Here is a 23,020-nt window from a genome sequence, read left to right as displayed (position 1 = left end):
GTTCAGCCTGGATGGGTCACCGGAGCCGCGCCGCCGTCCCCCTTACAGAGCCAGAAGAGCGAAGAGGTCCGGAAAAATCGGCGGCAGAAGACGATCCTGTCTTCAGATAAGGTAGCGCACAGCACCGCAGCTGTGCGCCATTGCTCTCAGCACACTTCACACTCCGGTCACTGAGGGTGCAGGGCGCTGGGGGGGGCAGCGCCCTGAGACGCAATAAATCGATAAAAAAACCTTATATGGCTAAAATAAATGCATCACATATAACTCCTGGGCTATATGGATGCATTTAACCCCTGCCAAAACATACAGAAAAAGGATGATAAGGACGCCGAGAAAGGGGCGGAGCCTATCTCCTCAGCACACTGGCGCCATTTTCCCTCACAGCTCAGTTGGAGGGAAGCTCCCTGGCTCTCCCCTGCAGTCACTACACTACAGAAAGGGGTTAAAAAAGAGAGGGGGGCACAAATTAGGCGCAGTATATAACAATACAGCAGCTATAAAGGGAAAAACACTTATATAAGGTTATCCCTGTATATATATAGCGCTCTGGTGTGTGCTGGAAAACTCTCCCTCTGTCTCCCCAAAGGGCTAGTGGGGTCCTGTCCTCTATCAGAGCATTCCCTGTGTGTGTGCTGTGTGTCGGTACGTTGGTGTCGACATGTATGAGGAGAAAAATGATGAGGAGACGGAGTAGAGTGTCTGAAATTGTGTTGTCACCCCCTAGGGGGTCGACACCTGAGTGGATGTACTGTTGAAATTGCGTGACAGTGTCAGCTTTGTATAAAAGACAGTGGTTGACATGAGACAGCCGGCTACTCAGCTTGTGCATGTCCAGACGTCTCATACAGGGGCCCTAAAGCGCCCGTTACCTCAGATACAGACGCCGACAGGGGTACTGACTCCTGTGTCGACGGTGAAGAGACAACCGTGATTTCCAATAGGGCCACACATTGCATGATTGAGGCAATGGAAAAGTTTACACTTTTCTGATAATATGAATACCACCAAAAAAAAAGGGGTATTATGTTTGGTGAGGAAAAACTTCCTGTAGTTTTCCTGAATCTGAGAAATAAAATGAGGTGTGTGATGATGCGTGGGTTTCCCCCCGATAACAATTGATATTTTCTAAAAAGTTATTGGCAGTATACCTTTTCCCGCCAGAGGTTAGGGTGCGTTGGGAAACACCCCCTAGGGTGGATAAAGCGCTCACACGCTTGTAAAAACAAGGGCTCTACCCTCTCCTGAGATGGCCGCCCTTAAGGATCCTGCTGATAGAAAGCAGGAGCGTATCCTAAAATGTATTTACACACATACTGGTGTTATACTGCGACCAGCAATCGCCTCAGCCTGGATGTGCAGTGCTGGGTTGGCGTGGTCGGATTCCCTGACTGGAAATATGATATCCTAGATAAGGACAGTATATTATTGCCTATAGAGCAATTAAAAAATGCATTTCTATATATGCAGGATGCACAGCGGAATATTTGCCGACTGGCATCAAGTATAAGTGCGTTGTCCAATTATTCCAGTAAAGTGGTCAGGTGATGCGGATTCCAAACGGCATTTGGAAGTATTGCCTTAAAAGAGGGGATGTACCCCAGGTCGCCTCTCAAAATAAGACGCCGTATTATCAGGCGCAGTCCTGGTTGGCAAGCGGACAAAAGGTTTCCTCTTTTCTGCTCGTGACAGAGGGAGAGGAAAATGGCTGCAGAGATCAGCCAGTTCCAAGGAACAGAAACCCTTTTCCGCCGCTGCCAAGCCCTCAGTATGACGCTAGGGCTTTACAAATTCAGGCACGGTGGGGTCCCGTTCTCAATGAATTTCAGTGCGCAGTGGGCTCACTCGCAAGTAGACCCCTGGATCCTTCAGATAATATTTCAGGGGTACAAATTGGAATTCGAGACGTATTCCCCTCGCCGTTTCCAAAAGTCTGTTTTACCGACGTCTCCCGCTGACAGGGAGGCAGTTTTGGAAGCCATTCACAAGCTGTATTCCCAGCAGGTGATAATCAAGGTACCCCTCCTGCAACAGGGAACGGGGTATTATTCCACACTATTGTGGTACCGAAGCCAGACGGCTCGGTGAGACCGATTTTAAAATCTAAAATCTAAAATCTTTGAACACTTGCATACAGAGGTTCAAATTCAAAATTGAGTCACTCAGAGCAGTGATTGCAAACCTGGAAGAAGGGGACTACATGATGTCTCGGGACATCAAGGAGGCTTACCTTCATGTCAAAATTTACCCTTCTCACCAAGGGTATTTCAGGTTATGGTACAGAACTGTATCAGTTCGGACGCTGCCGTAGGGATGGTCCACGGCACCCCGGGTCTTTACTGAAGTAATGACCGAAATGATGATATTCCTTCGAAGGAAGGGAATTTTAGTTATCCTTTACTTGGACGATTCCCTGATAAGGGTAAGATCCAGGGAACAGTTGGAGATCGGTGTAGCACTATATCAGGTAGTGTTGCGGCAGCACGATTGGATTTTCAATATTCCAAAATCGCAGCTGGTTCCGACGACTTGTCTTCTGTTCCTAGGGATGATTCTGGACATAGTCCAGAAAGAAGGTGCTTCTCCCGGAGGAGAAAGCCAGGGAGTTATCCGAGCTAGTCAGGAACCTCCTAAAACCGAACCAAGTCTCAGTGCATCAATGCACAAGGGTTCTGGGTAAAAATGGTGGCTTCCTACGAAGCAATCCCATTCGGCAGATTCCACGCACAGTGGAACCTTCTGGACAAATGGTCCGGGTCGCATCTTCAGATGCTTCAGCGGATAACCCTGTCACCAGGGACAAGGGTATCCCTCCTGTGGTGGTTGCAGAGTGCTCATCTTCTAGAGGGCCGCAGATTCGGCATTCGGGACTGGGTCCTGGTGGCCACGGATGCCAGCCTGCGAGGCTGGGGAGCAGTCACACAGGGAAGGAATTTCCAGGGCTTATGGTCAAGCCTGGAGACATCTCTTCATATAAACATTCTGGAACTAAGGGCCATTTACAATGCCCTAAGTCAAGCGAAACCCCTGCTTCAGGGTCAGGCGGTATTGATCCAATCGGACAACATCACGTCAGTCGCCCACGTAAACAGACAGGGCGGCACGAGAAGCAGGAGGGCAATGGCAGAAGCTGCAAGGATTTTCGCTGGGCGGAAAATCATGTGATAGCACTGTCAGCAGTGTTCATTCCGGGAGTGGACAACTGGGAAGCAGACTTCCTCAGCAGACACGACCTTCACCCGGGAGAGTGGGGACTTCACCCAGAAGTCTTCCACCTGATTGTAAACCGTTGGGAAAAACAAAAGGTGGACATAATGGCGTCCCGTCTAAACAAAAAACTAGACAGATATTGCGCCAGGTCAAGGGACCCTCAGGCAATAGCGGTGGACGCTCTGGTAACACCGTGGGTGTACCAGTCAGTGTATGTGTTCCCTCCTCTGCCCCTCATACCAAAAGTACTGAGAATCATAAGAAGGAGAGGAGTAAGAACTATACTCGTGGTTCCGGATTGGCCAAGAAGGACTTGGTATCCGGAACTTCAAGAGATGCTCACGGACGAACCGTGGCCTCTACCTCTAAGAAAGGACCTGCTCCAGCAAGGGCCTTGTCTGTTCCAAGACTTACCGCGGCTGCGTTTGACGGCATGGCGGTTGAACGCCGGATCCTGAAGATCCCTACCCTGGTCAAGGCCAGGAAAGACGTAACCGCAAAACATTATCACCGCATTTGGCGAAAATATGTTGCGTGGGGTGAGGCCAAGAAGGCCCCTACAGAGGAATTTCAACTGGGTCGTTTCCTCCATTTCCTGCAAACAGGACTGTCTATGGGCCTAAAATTAGGGTCCATTAAGGTTCAAATTTCGGCCCTGTCGATTTTCTTCCAAAAAGAACTGGCTTCAGTGCCTGAAGTTCAGACATTTGTAAAAGGGGTACTGCATATACAGTCTCCTTTTGTGCCTCCAGTGGCACCTTGGGGATCTCAATGTTGTGTTGAGTTTCCTAAAGTCACATTGGTTTGAACCACTCACCACTGTGGACTTAAAATATCTCACATGGAAGTGACGAGTTAGCCCTGGTTTCAGCCAGGCGGGTGTCAGAATTGGCGGCTTTATCATATAAAAGCCCTTACTTAATATTTCATTCTGAAAGGGCAGAATTGAGGACTCGTCCTCAAATTTTCTACCTAAGGTGGTTTCTGCATTTCACATGAACCAACCTATTGTGGTACCTGCGGCTACTAAGGACTTGGAGGATTCCAAGTTGCTTGACGTGGTCAGGACCCTGAAAATACATGTTTCCAGGACGGCTGGAGTCAGAAAATCTGACTCGCTGTTTATCCTGTATGCACCCAACAAACTGGGTGCTCCTGCTTCTAAGCAGACGATTGCTCGTTGGATTTGTAGTACAATTCAGCTTGCACATTCTGTGGCAGGCCTGCCACAGCCAAAAATCTTAAAATGCCCACTCCACAAGGAAGGTGGGCTCATCTTGGGCAGCTGCCCGAGGGGTCTCGGCTTTACAACTTTGCCGAGCAGTTACTTGGTCAGGAGCAAATACGTTTATAAAATTCTACAAATTTGATATCTTGGCTGAGGAGGACCTGGAGTTCTCTCATTCGGTGCTGCAGAGTCATCCGCACTCTCCCGCCCGTTTGGGAGCTTTGGTATAATCCCCATGGTCCTTACGGAGTTCCCAGCATCCACTAGGACGTCAGAGAAAATAAGAATTTACTTACCGATAATTCTATTTCTCGTAGTCCGTAGTGGATGCTGGGCGCCCATCCCAAGTGCGGATTGTCTGCAATACTGGTACATAATTATTGTTACCAAAAAATTCGGGTTATTGTTGTAGTGAGCCATCTTTTCTAGAGGCTCCTCTATTATCATGCTGTTAACTGGGTTCAGATCACAAGTTGTACAGTGTGATTGGTGTGGCTGGTATGAGTCTTACCCGGGATTCAAAATCCTTCCTTATTGTGTACGCTCGTCCGGGCACAGTATCCTAACTGAGGCTTGGAGGAGGGTCATAGGGGGAGGAGCCAGTGCACACCAGGTGATCCTAAAGCTTTCTTTAGATGTGCCCAGTCTCCTGCGGAGCCGCTATTCCCCATGGTCCTTACGGAGTTCCCAGCATCCACTACGGACTACGAGAAATAGAATTATCGGTAAGTAAATTCTTATTTTCTGATGGTGAGGATTTGGATTCTACCTCTGGTCAGGGAGTTGAAGATCTCATTACTGTGGTCCGGCAGTCCTTGGACACCCTGAAACAGACAATGAATGGCTACTGCTTTCTGCCCCAAAAACTGGCATTCGTTGTCCGTATTGCCCCTTGTTGAGGTTGTAGACCCTTCGCCTCCAGAGAAGCGGGTGAAGTTTTCGTGGAGACAGTTTGGTCAATTGATAATGCGATTTGTTCCATTTCAGTAATGCGGTCTGGAACACCATCAAATGGAACCTTTAAGAGCATCTTTAAGCCAGGTCCCCGTGACCCATGGTATGCCCCCATTAGTCATGACCACGACCCCTGGTTCTTGTGCGCGCACACAGTACGATGCTAGAGCTGCTAGACAGCCCACGTCCATCCCTGCACGTAGATGTCCTGGAGTGAGATTCAAAATGGGGATACGAGATCAGCCTCATTTCTGAACCAAGATATTTTAATAGAACCCCTTTACCTACAGACCTTCTGACACTGGGGTTCCCACAGCTGAGGAATTGTGAACTAATTTCTATATTATTTGTCATTTGCCTGGTATCCAGGAAGGCCAGTGGTAAAAGATTATTTGATAAATCCCCAGTTTCACAATGTCCTTAACGCCAGCTTCTGAAGTGGAGTCTGTTCCAGGTAGAGGAGAAAGTGGGCTTCCACTACAGGTGTTTCTGCACTGGCAGATCACCAGTCATACAGTATCTCTGAGGGTTTGGAAGCATATCACTTAGTTGACCCTCTATGCAGTTTGCCTGCCACAATAAGCTTGATGTCTTGATACCTTGCTTTTCCCGAACCACAAAACTACTGTCCAGATCATTCATGATTAGAATTAAGGTGTCTTTGACAAGTGCTCTATGTACGTTAGGTGGGACTTCTCCTATTTCCGCATCCAACCAGCTTGAGCAGAGGTTCTCAAACTCTGTCCTCGGGAGCCCACACAGTGCATGTTTTGCAGGTAACCCAGCAGGTGCACAGGTGTATTAATTACTCACTGACACATTTTAAAAGGTCCACAGGTGGAGCTAATTATTTCACTTGCGATTCTGTGAGGAGACCTGCAAAACATGCACTGTGTGGGCCCCCGAGGACCGAGTTTGAGAACCTCTGAGCTTGAGTCTTGAACCTCCAGTAAGGTTTGTTCCACAGTTCACAAATTAGGCCCTCCAAATGAACTTTTTAAATAGTGTATTGTCAAACACCATCCTCATTTAATATTGATGCAACTAGTGTTTTGGTTTTTTTTGCGGGGGGTGGAATGGATGGTGTTTACTTTTAAGACCTCTGTTCTGCAAGAAAGTATTGGATGTAATGCAAGATGTAACACAATCCTGTCACACTTCTACTCAAAATTCTCCCAGTGTTAATTACTGTATCCCTGCTTTTTTAATAACATTTTTTTAAAGTATGGTAAAGTAAAAGTTCATATTGTATTTAAAAAAAAATAATAATACATATGTATATGTATTTATCACTACAAGTATTGTAGTGATAATTGTTCTAGTAGTAAATAATTATTGTACAAAATGCTTTTTCCATTAGAGTTGAAGATGAGCCTCCACCTAAAATGGCCCGTCTTGATAGTGGTTTCCAAAGTAACCGAGGTGGTGGCTCCCAAAGAGGTTCCAGCTCAGAACGTGGTTGTGGTGGATCCAACAATCGAGGGTTTAGAGGTGGCGGCTTCAGAGGCGGGAACCAAGGTGGCGGCTTCAGAGGCGGGAACCAAGGTGGCGGCTTCACAGACGGGAACCAAGGTGGCAGCTTCACAGGCGGGAACCAAGGTGGCGGCTTCACAGACGGGAACCAAGGTGGCGGCTTCAGAGGCGGGAACCAAGGTGGCGGCTTCAGAGGCGGGAACCAAGGTGGCGGCTTCAGAGGCGGGAACCAAGGTGGCGACTTCAGAGGCGGGAACCAAGGTGGCGGCTTCAGAGGCGGAAACCAAGGTGGTGGATACCAAAGAGGGGGTTGGTAGTTTTGGAGGAAACTACAAAGGAGGAGGAGGCCCTCAATTGGTGGCTTCTCAGGACTTTGTTTTAATTTTTTTTTTTATTTCTCCCCATTGTCCCACTATTTTTTAAGTCGTGAAATGTTTTGCTTGTTGCTTTGACAACCAGTAAATTAATCCATCCTTTGTACAAATATTGCTTAAGTTAAGTTTGTGTATCTTTGTTTTTCATAATCTTATTTGAATGTAGGCAATAAAAAAAAAACCTTATAAAACTAGGTTACTTTCTAATAAATTTTGAATTTTATAAAATTTAGGCTTCTTCAAAATGTTTAGGTTTTTTTATTCTTTTTTCACAAAGCAGTTTGGTGAAACCAAGAAAAGCTATGTAATACAAATCAGAAACAAACTTGCCACAAACATTAAGAGCAGAAACAAAATACAATGAAGTGTGCTGTTATCCAATTGGTCATATACATAAACCCCAGTTTAGAGAGATACAAAAACAACACTGAACAGAAATACAAAAAGTGCAAATGAACATTGATTTAGAAGGACTGGTATAGCAGGGCACCCATATCTTATAAACCTCTTCGGATGCAGGGTGGTAGTAACCAGCACTTTCCATTATTTACCTCAGGGGCTGTACTCCCCATTCAAGACCTGGCAATAATAACTTTAGCCAAAGTCAATATACCAAATACATATTTGTATATAACTTGGGGGGGGGGGGGGGGGGACCTCTAAAGGCCGGGTAAAGAGACATCTATAGATTTAATGGAGGCAAGGCAGGTAAAGTTTGACAGATACTCTCAGATCTGTCTCCAAAAATTAGCCACCTCTGAACAGTCCCATAGAAGGTGCCAGAAAGAACAACATGCATGCCCATTCAAAACAAACCATCTGCTGTGCAGTAAACCCTGTGGAGATTGTATAAATGAACCTGTTGGAACCTAGCACAGGTTAGCATCTTTGAGACTTCCCAGCTCCCTCCTTTTCTGCCAGGCTACCTTAATCCTACTCCCATAGAGGTCTAAGAGAGATCCTATCTCAAGAAGGTACAATTGGGTTAAAAGAAGCATGTAAAGTAGAAATAAGTTTTGAGTACCCAAACTTAGCAAGTAAAGTTCTAACAGGAGGCATTCAACACTGGGGGAGAGTCCCCAAACGGAGCATACCTTAAAAGCAGGTACCGATAAAAAGCAGAGTTACAGATGACCTTTTCAGGTTTTAAATTGAAGTATTTTATCCCGATATCCAAATATCTGACTTAGACTGCATACACCTAAATGTACCCCAAAAATACGACCATCAGCCTAGCATTGCTTCACAAGTAAATGTCTATCCCGTTTAGAAAGCTATATGACCTGTTCTGAAATGCAGCCGCCGGTTGTAACAAGGGATTGAGAGTCTTGCCACTATATCCTACTAAGAGATATTGCAAAGGAGTTAAAGCCCCACCCACTTACATACCAATCCTCCCAGTGTATTGGAATGAGCATTCCCCATCCATGAGACCATTGTGCAGATACATAATACATTTGAATATTAAACCCAACAGAACCCTTTGATATAAACGTAGCAAGTGCAGTTTTCGTTTTTTGTCACCCCATACAAACGAAGAGTAGACTATTAATGAGACTGAAAGAACTATTTGGGATCTACAGTGGAGAATGTTGTAACACACACATTTTGGCTGTATATAGACATCGTAAATAGAGATGTGCACGGACCCCTGTGGTTTGGTTCTAATTCGTAATCGTGTTTTGGTTTTGTCTAAACCATCCTCAAGAGTATTAGTTTGGAATCTGTTTAAAATCGATTATAGATCAATAATCATTGAGAAAAATCAATGAAAACAGCAAAAATTGTGTTATTTTGCAATCCAAAACGTGAAGTTCATATTCACAAAGAGTTATGGTAAAACTTTCCTTTGTTAACTTTTTCTTCAAAGTCCATGGGATCCACAAGGTTAACCTTGGGTAAGCTGGGTGGAGACCAGGACTGGCACCGAACAGCTTGTTACACATCTGCGATTCTGCTTTTTGAAACTATAAGTAAAGACAGCTTTGAGGAAGTTTTCAGAGCTAGAGGAAATGGATCACTGCCGTGTATGTGTGCAATTCTTGCTCTCCAGCTAGCTGAACCAGGACCAGACTTCTCAGGGATTTAGGAAGTTTGCAGCCTGGGCATCCAGACATTTTATAGAGGCCCCAGCAAGATGGCATATTATCCAGCCCAGGACTGACCACACTAACCACCTGAACGTCCGAAACGAATCCGTACGGTGAGTAGCTGAAGACAGTGTATTTGCACACACTCTGCTCTTTCTGAATAGTATTGTGGCATTCAGTACGGGGGGGGGGACTCTCACAGCCATTTCTAGAACTAACCCTGACAAGTCTGCTTCTTATAGAGCAGGCATTCCCAACCACGGTCCTCAAGGCACACTAACAGTGGAGGTTTTAGTGATATCCAGGCTGCAGCACAGATGGTTAAAGCAAAATAACTGAGGTGCTGATTAAATCACCTGTGCTCAAGCCTGGATATCACTAAAACCTGGACGGTTAGTGTGCCTTGAGGACCGTGGTTGGGAATGCCTGTTATAGAGTAATAAGATAGAACTGTTGTATGAAACAGTGAGTGAATGTATGTGTGTTTCTCATGAGATGTATATAAAGGAATAAAAGTTCAGATAATAGTCAAAGACCCACTTCTTGCCTGCAGCTAGAGGCTTGCCCTCATCTTTTGGGAACTTTGACCCCTGAACTGTCGGTTAAGAAGTTCCTCATTCCGTGATTAACTGAGAGAAAAGGCAGACACATAAAATACAGTAAAAGTGTTGCTTAGCTGCCAGTGCCAGAAGGACTTGACTGTTGTATGTCCTGTGTGTCTTTTCATCTGTTTGAATGATTAATTTCACAGAAGAGGAAGTAGTTACACTTTCTCTTTCATCCACTAGGGGACACTGGAGTCTTATACAGTAGGGGTGTAAAGCTTGCAACCGGAGGTGTGGCACAATCTAAAATTAGCATTGTCTGCACAGCCGGCTCCTCCCCCTTCACATCCCTCCTCCCTCAGTTTGAAAAACTGTGCCAAGGAGGTAACAGGCACAGAAGGGAGCTCCTGCTCCATGAAGATTTATATATTTATTTATTTATTTTCTCTTCATTTATGACTGGCCCAATCCCTCCTAACTAAAGGGAGGATGCAGGTTTTAAAAGAAAAAAACGGTAAATGCCCGATCCCACCTAAATGAAAGGGGGTGCAGGCTTTACCAGAAGAAAAGGCTGCGTCCCCCTAATAAAAGGGGGACAAAGTTCAGGATTGAGAGACAATGATTCCAGCTAAAGGGGTCTGCATCTCTATAAAGGCACCAACTGTGAGTACTGGTTGTTTTAAATTGGCCCCGCAGGAGTTGAAGTAGGTCCTAGCGTTAGGCTCATAGCGGCGGCCGGAGTATCCTCAGCCGCCACTAACACTGTTGATTACGGCGGCGGGAAGATCACAGTCAGCGGCGCAGCAGGGAGCGCGTGTGCCTGGCCGGAGTTTCTACCCGACTTGTGAGGAGTCCCAGCGTTAAGCTCATAGCGGCGGCCGGAAGATCCTCAGCCGTCACTAACGCTGTTATTTAAGGCGGCGGGGAGATCACGGTCAGCGGCGCAGCAGGGAGCGCGTGCGCCTGGCCGTAGTTTCTACCCGACTTGTGAGGAGTCCCAGTGTGGGCCGGCACACAGGTACAGAGCCCCGTTGCAGCCGAGCATTTACTACAAACTGCCGCGTGGTGAACGGGTGCTGGCCGCCTGACTCTAGCAAGGCAGCGTCCCCAGATAGACACGGATGGCTGCTATTCCCTAACTACAGTGCTGAGACGTTATAGTGGCGTTTGCAGTACTCAGCGGCTCCCTGTCCTCTGCGGGGTACAGTCTCATGTTAGCCATAGAGATCACTGCAAAATTTCTATTGCGGCCATCTTAAAAAGACGGTGCAGGCGCCAAATAGTGTTAGGGGGGAGATACGCCCCCTATCATTAAGCAAACCAGTTGGATCAGGGGGAGGGATATTACACTAGATAGAGCTCCCTCTGCTGGTAACACTTATGGTGCTGAAAATGATCTCCTGTAATGTACATACAATTTTTAAGTTTATATTTTCAAGGGATTTCTATTAAAGGATCCTGTGGAAAATAAAAGGAAGCAATGGTTCGTCAACCACTACATCTTGTTCAAACAGTTCGTACAAACGGCGTTAGTTTTTCGGTTACGTTTTCTTGGATGCTGTTTGATAAGTTGTACGGTTCGGTTCCTCGCCATATACTATAGTATCATGTCCTATTCTCTCAGTCAAATTTTCCAAACTGAGGGAGGAAGGATGTGAAGGGGGAGGAGCCGGCTGTGCAGACAATGCTAATTTTAGATTGTGCCACACCTCCGGTTGCAAGCTTCACACCCCTACTGTATAAGACTCCAGTGTCCCCTAGAGGATTCAGAGAAATGGATTTATCGGTAAGTACCAAAATCCTCTTTTTAAAACTATTTTACAAACTTGCTGCTATTTTACTAACATACATCATTTATAAACAAGAGAGTGCTTGGGAGCAGTGAAACAGTTGTGATAGATTGTCATAGCGTATGGATCCACCAATGAGGGCCTGTAAGGATTTACATTGTCCCAGATGTATTTATGTAATTGTCCCACAACACAGTGCGCAGGGACAAATAAGTAGTCCAACATTCAGGGTTATAAAACAAAGTGCTGGGCACATTATAGGGGGGACCTGAAGTGGATAAACAAGGAAGGGACCTGAAGTGGATAAACAAGGAAGGTTAGATTATCTGTTAACAGTAGGTTGACACAAATCCAGACTACTTACAGAATAGAATAGGAGAAATATGGGTTGAAATTTTTACCACATTGCCTAAGAACATACATGACAGCAGGAAGGATCATGTCGGTCTATAATTCAGAAGGGAACAAGGGGGGTAATTCCAAGTTGATCGCAGCAGGATTTTTGATAGCAACTGGGCAAAACCTTGTGCACTGCAGGGGAGGCAGATATTACATGTGCAGAGAGAGTTAGATTTGGGTGGGGTGTATTCAATCTGCAATCTAATTTGCAGTATAAAAATAAAGCAGCCAGTATTTACCCTGCACAGAAACAATATAACCCACCCAAATCTAACTCTTTCTGCACATGTTATATCTGCCTCCCCTGCAGTGCACATGGGCCCTCATTCCGAGTTGATCGCTCATTTTTTCGGTCGCACAACATATTCGCAAAGTTGTGTTAGTGTAGTAAATTTGCGAACATCCGCCCCCAACGTATTTTTGCACATTCGTACGCAGTATTACACAAAGTGGGCGTACGCCAAATGACATCGCAGTAATGCGAAACCATCGCAGCATTGCGAAGCCTTCGCAAAAACACATATTTCATTGTAAAAATACTAACTTTTAGTAGATTTACTCATTTTTCCTACAAATTACACACTTTTAAGGTAAAACGCCTTTTTTTTTTTTATTTTGCGATTAAGTGAAATTACCCCTTTCATTTTAAAGTACACAAGCCCTTGTCAATTACGAATCCAATTAGTGTAATGATTGATAATGTTCCGAAACAATTAAGTCAGGCCAAAAAACCAGATTAACACTTTGTTGCCATAATTGTCCATCAACATGTAAAAGTGTTTTTTTTTTAAACTATTATATTTTAAAAATTTGTATATCTTTTTTAAAAGATGTTGTTTGTGAATGAAGGTGTTTACATGTTTATTAACACAATAATCTCCTAACTCATTTTTTAATTCTAAACTTACGTTACATGTGAGTAATGTTTAATGTAAACTATTTCTGCCTGCCATTCTGCTGATCCTTTTTTGCATTAATAAGCACAACACCCGGTTAACTTGAATTTTTTTTTTTTTTTTTTTTAAACAAACAAAATCAAGCAAATTTTTGCAATTCATCCAGACACATGACAACACCATGCAGGTGTTGTCGCATTCTGGCAATAATGCCTCCTAAACTTGTAGGATCTCCAACTGCAACATCTGAAATTAAGAAGCAACAGAAACATTAATAACTGAATTACATTACTTATTATCCAAGAAAGGCACAAAGCACACTTAAATGCAGGCATGTCAAAACTGCTGGCCTCCAGCTGTTGTGAAACTACATCTCCCAGCATGCCTTTTCCCAGTTTTGTGGTCAGATAATGCAAAATCTGTGTCAGGGCATGCTGGGATGTGTATTTTTTCTCCAGCATGAGGGCCGCAGTTTGGACAGGCCTGCTTTAATGCTTAAGTGACTACATCATGGCTGCTTTAAGGATAAATCAGTAGCATAATACACAATCCTGCTCAGCAATGTTTTTTTTTTAAACTAGAAAGTGAACCACACCATGTTGTCCATTTTCTACTACGGGAGTTCAATTTAAGATGGGAAGTAGACCATAGCAAACAAACAAATTAAACATGTTATCTTGTAAAAGTGGGCATAACAATTTAATTTATAATATTATTGCTTGCTATGGTCAACATCCCATGTTAAAGATAACTACCATCTTAGTAAATGTAACACCATGTTGCCATTCATTCACATCTGGACTGAAGTGAATTAAATTTAAGGAGGTTTGGTCCTGCATGATCCCACTGCATATCAACATCTTCAGAAGGACTACATATCCTAGCATGCCCACAATCCATGTAAATCCAGTTTCCAAAATAAGGAAAAACAGGTTTAATTGTTACAAATTAGCATTTTGTGAGTGTAACTTTAACACCACAAATCATTGTGTTGTTCTGCTTGCTAACAAAGTGAAGCATGTGTTTTGAAAGTGCAAACATTATGAATAGAGAGGCACAAGTGTTAAAGACTAACAACATACTAAACTGCACTCAGCTATAAATGTTTTTGTTAAAAATAAACACATATTAAACTATGTAGTCCTGGCAACCCTGTCAAACTAATTAGTGTCGACCTAGAGTGGACACACAACACATTGCACACATAAACACTACATATAATGATACTCTAAAAAATATCAATGCAACATGCACACCATCAATAATTAATGAAAATGTGTACCTTGCTAGCTGATTTAAAACAGTACAACAGTGCATGTTTGTACATTGTAAGTAGGTCATATTTTGAACTGAAATGTAAAAACACTTACTTTCCTCAGCAACATTAGTGTCATCACTGACCCCATCAGGGGCTTCTTCTGCCCATTCTGTGGGTGGTGAAGGCAGCTGGATGGGGGAAGGAGGAGGGATTGGTGAAGGAGGAGGGATGGGGGAAGGAGGCTGGATGGGTGAAGGAGGAGGGTTTGGGGAAGGAGGAGAGATGGGGTAAGGAGGAGGGTTTGGGAAACTAATTTCTGAGGGTGGGTCTGATTGAGAGGGCGAGGGGGGCGGAGAGAATGTTAGGCCAATAGAGGGTGAGGGGGGCTGAGAAGGGGAGTTGGAAGTAGAAGGAGAAAGGGACTGGGAAGGAGGAGAAGGGGTCACAGAAAGAGAATGAGAGGTGGGCTGAGAAGGGGAGTGGGCCTGGGAAGCTGAGGGTGCCTGGGAAGCTGAGGGGGAGTGGGAAGCTGAGGGGGAGTGGGAAGTGGAGGGGGAGTCAGAAGGGGAGGGGGACTGGGAAGTGGAGGGGGAGTGGGAAGTGGAGGGGGAGTGAGAAGGGGAAGGGGGCTGAGAAGCTGCCTGATGTGGGCTCACTGGCTGTCTTTGCCGTTGTGGTCGTCCTATAATGATATTTGTTGGTAAATTTTATTTGCATGTTAAATAACATACTAAACATTTGTAAATTACACTGTTCTGTTCCATGTAAAAAACGCATTTTTTTATTTATTTTTTATTTAAACAACACATTTTACAATCCTCTTCATGTTGGCCCCACCAACCAAAATGTTTCAACAAAAATATTTGGACGCTCATTCCTTAATCTATTCCATTGAGTCATATTGATTGGTCTAGGCAACATCACCAGATCACTATTCAAGCCACCTTATTATATAGACACCACTGATCAAGTTTTTGTGTACAGTTTCCTGCCTGGGTATTCATTCTGTACAACATGCACTTGTTTGGTAACACTTTGACACAGTCAGTACTGTTTGCCCTAACCACACACACTGTCCTATTTTTTAAATTTGTTCACTCAGTGTTGCTATTAGCCTACCACTTAGTGTAAATTTGCAAATTTTATGCTAATAATCTTATGTAATGTAACTTACTGCGTGCATGCATTTCCCTGATTTGCTGGCGGATCTCCGCCAACAGTTCTGGAGTCCTCCTGCGGAGATCACTCCATCTCCTCTCTAGCTGGATTATTGTCCGCCTGCTGCGGACGAGAGACCGCAGTAGGTGGCGGACCTCCGCGTAGGCCTCGCGCTTAACCCGATTTGGGATGAAGCGCCCAACGCGGCCTACGCGGCGGTCCATCACCGCAACCAGGACGCGGAGCTCCCGCCTGGTGAAAGGTGCCGCACGCATCATGGCAATGGCGTTTTCCTTATTTGGGCATATATTTATAGTGTCTGTTAGCATGTGATTGGTCCAAAATCTATGCTGTCATTTCTAATAACTTTATTGATCTTTGCAATGCTGGGAAGAGCAGAGTGTTAAATCGCACGAGCGGAAATACGCAGTCGCAGAAGGAATTAAAAAAAATAAATAAAAGACAACACCAACACAAACACAGACACACACACAGTTTAGTTTAAATTTAAAAAAAGATCTGTGTACTCACCACAGTTTGTGTGATCATTCAGCTGGACAGTCACAAAGTGGTCAACATTCATTTTCATTTGTTTGTGTGTTTGTTTTAAAAAACATGTTTTTAGGTAAGAAAACAAATAAGGACACTATTTAGCAACATAACATTATTATATTTGCAAATAACACATTGTAAGCTTAACCTGTTTACGGATATTTTTTTATAAAAAAGAAAAAAAACACACACACCAAAATAATTACACAATGACCTTACAATAGCTTAAAAAAATACAACATTAAAAATTGAACATAAGCATACTGTGTTTTTTGTGTTAGAATAAAAAAATAATTAAAAAAAACTATACCTGAAATATTCTGCAACAATGCTTGCCCTGACTTCGCTCCCCCTCCGTGTAACACTCCCCCCACCGAAGTGTCGGACAACCCCTGGCTCCTCATCAGGCAATTCCTCTGTCTGAGGAAGCTCTACGCTACTCCTTACCGCGATGTTGTGTAGTATAGCGCACAGGACCACTAGTTTACTTGCCATCTCCGGCGAATACATGATGTCGCCACCAGTGCGGTGGAGCACACAAAACCGGCCTTTAAGGACCCCAATTGTGCGCTCCACCAGCTGCCTAGTGGCAGTAAGCGCGGAGTTAAATGCCGTCTGTGGTCCTGGCCTGGGATTACGGTAAGGAGTCATGAGCCAGGGGGTGCAAGGATATCCACGGTCTCCTGTTTGATGAGAATAACAAATTAGAAAGAGTATATTTTTTATAAATTAGTAATTTCAGGCCAAAAATAGTGGGCCAACTCACCCAATAACCACATGTCTGCTCGTTGACTTGATCTTAATCTGTGCCATATCCCTGATTGTCTAATGACATACGCATCATGGGAGTTTCCGGGAAACTTTGCATTCAGGGAAAGGATCTGGAGGGATGGCCCACAAACAACCATTACATTCAGAGAATGAAAAGTTTCCTGTTTCTAAAAATTTCTTCATTATGTCTTGGTGGCTGAATAGCTACATGTGTGCCATCCACAACCCCAATAACATGTGGGAAGCGACTACCACCTTCCTCAAATTGCCGCTTCACCACATCTAGGGCACCAACATCCAAAGGCATAGCAATAAATTGCTTCACACGCTTTAGGAAAGCCTGGCAGACACGCCGCAGGACCTTACTGAACTGGCCCTGCGACATGCCAGCCAGGTCTCCAACCACATGCTGATAAGAGCCTGTAGCCAAAAAATGTAACACAGCAAGGAATTGTGTCAATGGTGGTATTGCTGTAGGATACCGAATTGAAGACTCCAGATCACTCTCTATTATGGAGAGAGTGTCTAGGATTAGATGTGGTGGCAGCCTGTATCTACGCACAACAACATCATCTGGCATCCCAAAAAGTAGGACACGGGGTTGGAAAATTGGTGGCCTAGCACGCCTCCGTTGCCTTGGTTGATGAGGAGCCGGTTGTGGGGCTGGCGGTTGGGGTGGGAGTGCTGCCGTGGGTTGGGGAGGTAGGGCTTCTGCTGCGATAAACACTGACATCACACACTTTAAAAAAATATAACAGATATGTTGAATAAGACAAAAGCAAACCTCAAAAAATATACAACAAAACATTTTTTAAAAAAAGGGTGTGTCAACTTACTGCAGGAGCATAAGACATATTTTCTGTGTTCAATTCCGGATCAAAATGAAAATGTTACCAAAAAGGGTATAAAAAATTTAAAAGTTAGAAAGCTACATATTTTAAAAACATTTTAATATAAATATAAAAAAACAATATACTCAGAGCATCAAACACATCACAAACACCTTCAAAAAAATTAAGCAAAATAGGCAAAAAAAACATTACAACACAACAACCAAAGTTATCCCTTTAGTAGCTAGTACAGGCAAGAACAGCACTACTTTGCACAACAATCTTTGAAATAAATTTAACATTTCTTATCAAGATGGCAGACAAACATAAGCAAAACACTTTGAACAAACACAAACAGGCACCAACACAGGCCAAGGGCACTTACCTGCTCCAAAGAAAACAACAGTCAAATTTGAGTTCTAAATCACACTCCTTGAAAACAACAAAAAGGGGTTACTTCACCCAGAAAAATACACCTACAAGAGAACAACAATTACAGTAAGATCAACATAGTAACATTAGTCCACACAACAGCAACACTGAAGCACAGGTTTAGTTTAAAAAATGGAGAAACCAAATATATATGTGTAAAAAATAATTACAAATAATCTTCAAAAATATAATTTGTAAAAAACATTAGGAACAAGACGAATGCACGAATACTCACAAACTGATTTTCGCAAAAATAACGCTATACCGTCTATATTCTAAACGCGAACAAACGGACAAATGTATGCTTGACAATTACTCACTCTGAAAAGCACAATAGCACCTTAACGCACAGCACAACAAACTCCAAACTGACAAATACAAACTCCAAACTACCAACACTCACAGTGTGCAAAGTAGGCCCTTAAATAAGCAGTGCAATCATTACCAAGATTAACACTGTACACCTGTGTGAATGAACGCCCCGCCCGTAGGTATAAATAAGCACACACCTCGGCGTACACACGTCATCGCAAACATGGCTTCTCGTGAGGAAATAGCAGCAGAGATGGCCCGCATTGCAGAGCAGCAGATGGCATTGGCGAAAAAACGTCTAGAGTGCCAGAAACGGATGATGGAATACGCCTCTGCGGATTGTGAAGAGGCAGGACCTAGTACTCTGCAAATGTCTGCTTCTGAGCCCCAACAATTGAGTGGGGATACCCTGCCACACACACATACTGGACAAACTGAGGAGGAATCAGCATTAGCCACACAAACACAACAGACAGAAGCTGCTAGTGAGGAGGAAGATGGTGAGGAGCAGCAGGAAGAAACCTCACAGGCTACCTCCAGACGTAAGAAAAGACAGCCAGCATTCACTAAGAGGGAGTTGCGTGTCTTGGTCACGCAAGCCATGTCCAAAGTACATAGAGGCCCCAAAAACATGGGTGCTGCTACAAAAGATCGCATCTGGAGGGACATCACACATTCTGTGAATGAAGTTGGCTCTGTCGTCAGAACCTCGCAGGAAGTTAGACGACGGTAAGTGCTTCTTGCCAGTCCTTTTTCGGTGCTAAGTTGTCTTAAAAATGTAGTGACATGTGATGTTATGTATAGCAAACAGAAGCAGAACATGTGTCCTAGATATTTACATACACAAATAATAATACTCTACTTTGCCCCTCTTTCACAATACATATGTAGGTGGGCCGACTTCAAATCCCGCCTGAAGGCAAAGAGGTCTGCGGAGTGGAATGCCTCAAGGGCTACAGGGGGAGGACCATCTGTCGCTGTGGAGTTTACAGACTTGGAGGAGATGGCGATGGCCTGTGTCAGTTATGAGGAGGGCCAAGGGGTGTCTAATATGGACACGGACCTGCCTGAGATCCTGACGGGACATGACTTGCCAGGTAAGTTTACACATGTATTTGTCTGCAATTTAAACAGTATTTATAAACTTAAATCTAATTTTTTATTGTACTCTTTTCCCACACATTCTTCTATTTGCTTGCCACGAAACACAGCACAGGGGGATGATCAGTTTGAGTCACAGGAGGGTTATGTGGCTGAGGCTGAGGTGGAGGGACCTAGTGGGTCTGGCAGTGTGGGGACACAAATCCCACCTCTGCAGGTTCCTACTGGCCCCCCCACCCAACCCTCTGCTATCCCGGAGATCCTGCTTGAAATCGCTAGGTATGGTGAGAGCCTAAATGTGTTTCAAGACGGGATCCTCCGGGAGGTAAGCCAGATAGCTGTCCGGCTCACTGAGCACCGAACCAGTGTTGAGCAAGGTGTTGCTCAACTCTGCCAAGGTCTGGCAGAGATCAGGCAGGGCCAAGAACAACTTGCCTCCTCATTCCAAAGCCTTGCAAATAACATCTTGCAAGGGCTCCAGGCCATCGCTGTCTCCCTTGCCCACAGTGGCAGAGAGCCACCCACATCGGCTCCCTCCCCTGCCCCTGCCCAGGAAGAACAGGCCACTGGGCAGGCCCAACGAAGGTCGCTCCGCAGACCAAGCCAAGAAGAACAGCCTCAGGCGGGGAGAAAAAAAAGAAAGTGATGTCTCTCCAGATGGCCAGCACCCATGTTTTTGATGTTGCCTCTATGTTATTTTGGAGTTGGCTTGTGTGGCCAGAATGGATAACTCCCTCTTAGTGAAATGTATTATTTATGTTTGGAGGTATTGTAGCCTGTGAGTTTTTGGGTATAAACACCTGAGCCATCTTCCTCTTACTAGTGTGCTATGTATTGTTGTGTTTGTGTGGTGGATCCTAATTCTTTCTCAGTTGTGTCAAAATGTTTGTGTGGCAGGGTGTGTAATATGTATTATTTATGATTACAAATTATAATTTAGTCAGAAGCTGATTTTTGCAGAGTACTAAGTTCTGCTCTATCATTTGTGTCAGTGCCATATGCTTGCTGCTTGGTCCATCTCTGCCTGTGAGACTCACGTGTAGCCATGTTGTTTTCATGTTGTGAAATCTTACTACATTAATAAAAAAAAAAAAATTAAAAATTGTGCTATTTCTTCAAGGTAATGCATTAGGTAAATATTAGTTCCCGAAAAATTAGGTCAGCATATAGACACTTGTGGACCAATCTGCAATTTCTCCAACAAAATTGCATCATCCAACAAATACAGGTATGCTTTGCACCACACTTTAATGTCCATATTAAGTAAACTGACACAACACTTTTTAGATTTATGTATTGATCAACAGGACATCATTTAAAACATTGTCAAATATTATAAACCAAAATTAATGTTACATTTCTGACAAAATGAAAGAGTATGCTGCATTATTTGGTTGTCGGTTTCTTTAGCAAAAATGTTGCAGCTTTACATTTAAATTTTTATTTCACTTGTTTGTATTTGTTATTCTTACAAACATTAAAAAAAAAAAAAATGTTTACACACCAACAATAACACTACAAACAACCTTATTTGGCAGTGTGTGTGATTTATATGTGAGTAGAATAAACATGTAATGTGGGTTCAGACAATTGCTATTTGCTAACTTTCATCTGCGCAGTAATTAGCTAGTAATTGGCCATCAGATGAATGTGCTCTCCAATTAACAGCTAATTACTGCATACACACTTGGTAACAGTACTTCGCAAATGTAGAGTAACTGCAGACCTACTCGGCTGCTGCGTGAAGGTTGCTACGGTTTCCTATGTTAGATTTAACAGCGACAAGGTATAATTGCGAAAAACACGCCCATTGCGAGTTGCATACTCCCACACTGTACGCCCACTTTCACGCCCATGTCGGAGCATTGCGAAGTCTCGCCTCCGCCACGCCTCCGCCACTCCTCGTTTTCGTTTGCCAGTTACGTGTTGGTTTAAATTTGGCAGTTTTGCACTAATGTCGTACGTATGTACTCGCGCATGCGTATTTACGCTTTTGCGCATGCGCAGACACTTAGTTTTCGTACATTTGCGATGCGATGAATCTTAGCGATCAACTCGGAATGAGGGCCATGGTTTTGCCCAGTTGCTATCAAAAATCCTGCTGCGATCAACTTGGAATTACCCCCATAGTTTGTATAGTTTAGTCTCTTTCTTTTGCGAGGAGGCTCATAATAGAACAGGAAGAGACTGCAGTGTAACATGACCAGTCATATCCAGACTGAGCCACACAACCAATATAGGGTGTTATAACTATGTGCAGATATTTCCTATGATAGGATTCAATAAACTTATATACGGCCAGCAATATTCTAATTGGCGTCTTAACTAATACAGCATATCGCCTGTGCTTCAGCGGCTCCCTGTGATTAATACCTATGATAGGATTTGCAGCTCACACAGTTAGCTGTATGAGCTGAATTTGCAGCACATTGCACACATACATTAAATGTTTGGTATGAATGCTCCCTGGAAATAAGACTTTATAGCTACATATCCTAGTGGCTCTCTATCAATACTGTCTCTGACACAACAAACTTATATATGGCCAGTAATATCTTAATTGGCGCCTTAATTAATACAGCATAGCGTCTGTGTTTCAAGGGGCGAAGGTAGCAAAAGATGGCCCCCACAGCCAGATAAGGGGGAGGGGTGCAAGGCAGCTCATGGGGGCAATGGAGGGAACCCTCCAGGCAGGGGGGATGGGGGGGGGGGGGTAGCAGCCAGCACACCGGTCCCCCTTTTAGCACCTGGCTGATCATAACAGCCAGTGAGGGTTAGAGGATTTAATTGCAGGGTAGTGGGCAGCAGGAGGTTTATATGCTGGGAGCCGGGGGGGCTGAGTGCATTCACCCCCAGCAAGGACAAGACGCCCGCCCACCCAGATCAGTGAGTTAAAAAGGTAGAGGTGTCTAAGCGGTCATAGGCGGCAGCCAGGAGGTGTGAAGAATTATGTAACGATGTTGGAAATTGCATGTCATTGTTTTATATATAATTATAAATAAATAAAAAAAAGAAAAAGAAATATTTGTAATTTTTCAAGTTCATGTTCTTACATTGCTGTATAGGTTGTTGAGAAGGATGTTATTGTCACAGTTGGTCGGCGGGGAGGGAGCGGTGCACAAGGCATGAAAGTAGGGGATTTACAGAATGCCTTGCATATTCACCAATAGGTGGCCGCACGCCTGGTTCCAGCATTAATATGGCAGGGGCCATACGGGTTGCGCGCCAAGGTATGGTGCTGTGCGGATGGTAGCTGGTCCCAAAATGGTAGGGGGCGTGGTCCTGTAACCACATGGTGGGGTCGGGCACGCCCCGGGTAGTACCAAATTGTAGGAGGCGGGGCCGCATACCCACGAAGGCGGGGCGGCCATGCCTCAGGTGGTACAATGTTGCGTGAGCATGGCGCACCGCTCCCTTTGTTTTTCGTGCCCTGCAGTTTGTTTTGGTTGTAATCAATAAAGCTGTGACCTTTTGATTTGCCCAAGAAACGAAGTTATCTTGTCTCAGTTATTGGTTGACCAAAGAGAGGTGCCGGCATGTCGCCCTCTCCCTCCTTAAAGGGGCGAAGGTAACCAAAGATGGCCCTCGCAGCCAGATAAGGGGGAGGGGCGCAAGGCAGCTCATGGGGGCAATGGAGGGAACCCCCCAGG

The 23,020-nt window shown here is 44.4% G+C and overlaps 1 protein-coding gene across 2 annotated transcripts in view; it reads left to right on the top strand.

The window, feature by feature from the left end:
* The window catches only part of LOC134957687 (ATP-dependent RNA helicase A protein-like), a 699,701-nt gene that overhangs the window by 250,980 nt on the left and 425,701 nt on the right, over window positions 1-23,020 (top strand). Inside the window, exon 28 of one of the 2 annotated variants that reach the window (XM_063939767.1) lies at window positions 6,750-7,430. The exons of the other annotated variant lie outside the window; for it this stretch is intronic. Coding sequence (XP_063795837.1) covers window positions 6,750-7,179 — 430 coding nt within the window. The 3' untranslated portion in view covers window positions 7,180-7,430. Of the gene's footprint in view, window positions 1-6,749; window positions 7,431-23,020 lie in introns of those variants that run through there. 2 annotated transcript variants of the gene reach the window in all.

This window comes from Pseudophryne corroboree, chromosome 9 (genome assembly GCF_028390025.1).
Source record: "Pseudophryne corroboree isolate aPseCor3 chromosome 9, aPseCor3.hap2, whole genome shotgun sequence".
In the NCBI taxonomy this organism is placed as follows: Eukaryota; Metazoa; Chordata; class Amphibia; order Anura; family Myobatrachidae; genus Pseudophryne; species Pseudophryne corroboree.
This window is presented reverse-complemented; position numbering and strand designations above follow the sequence as displayed.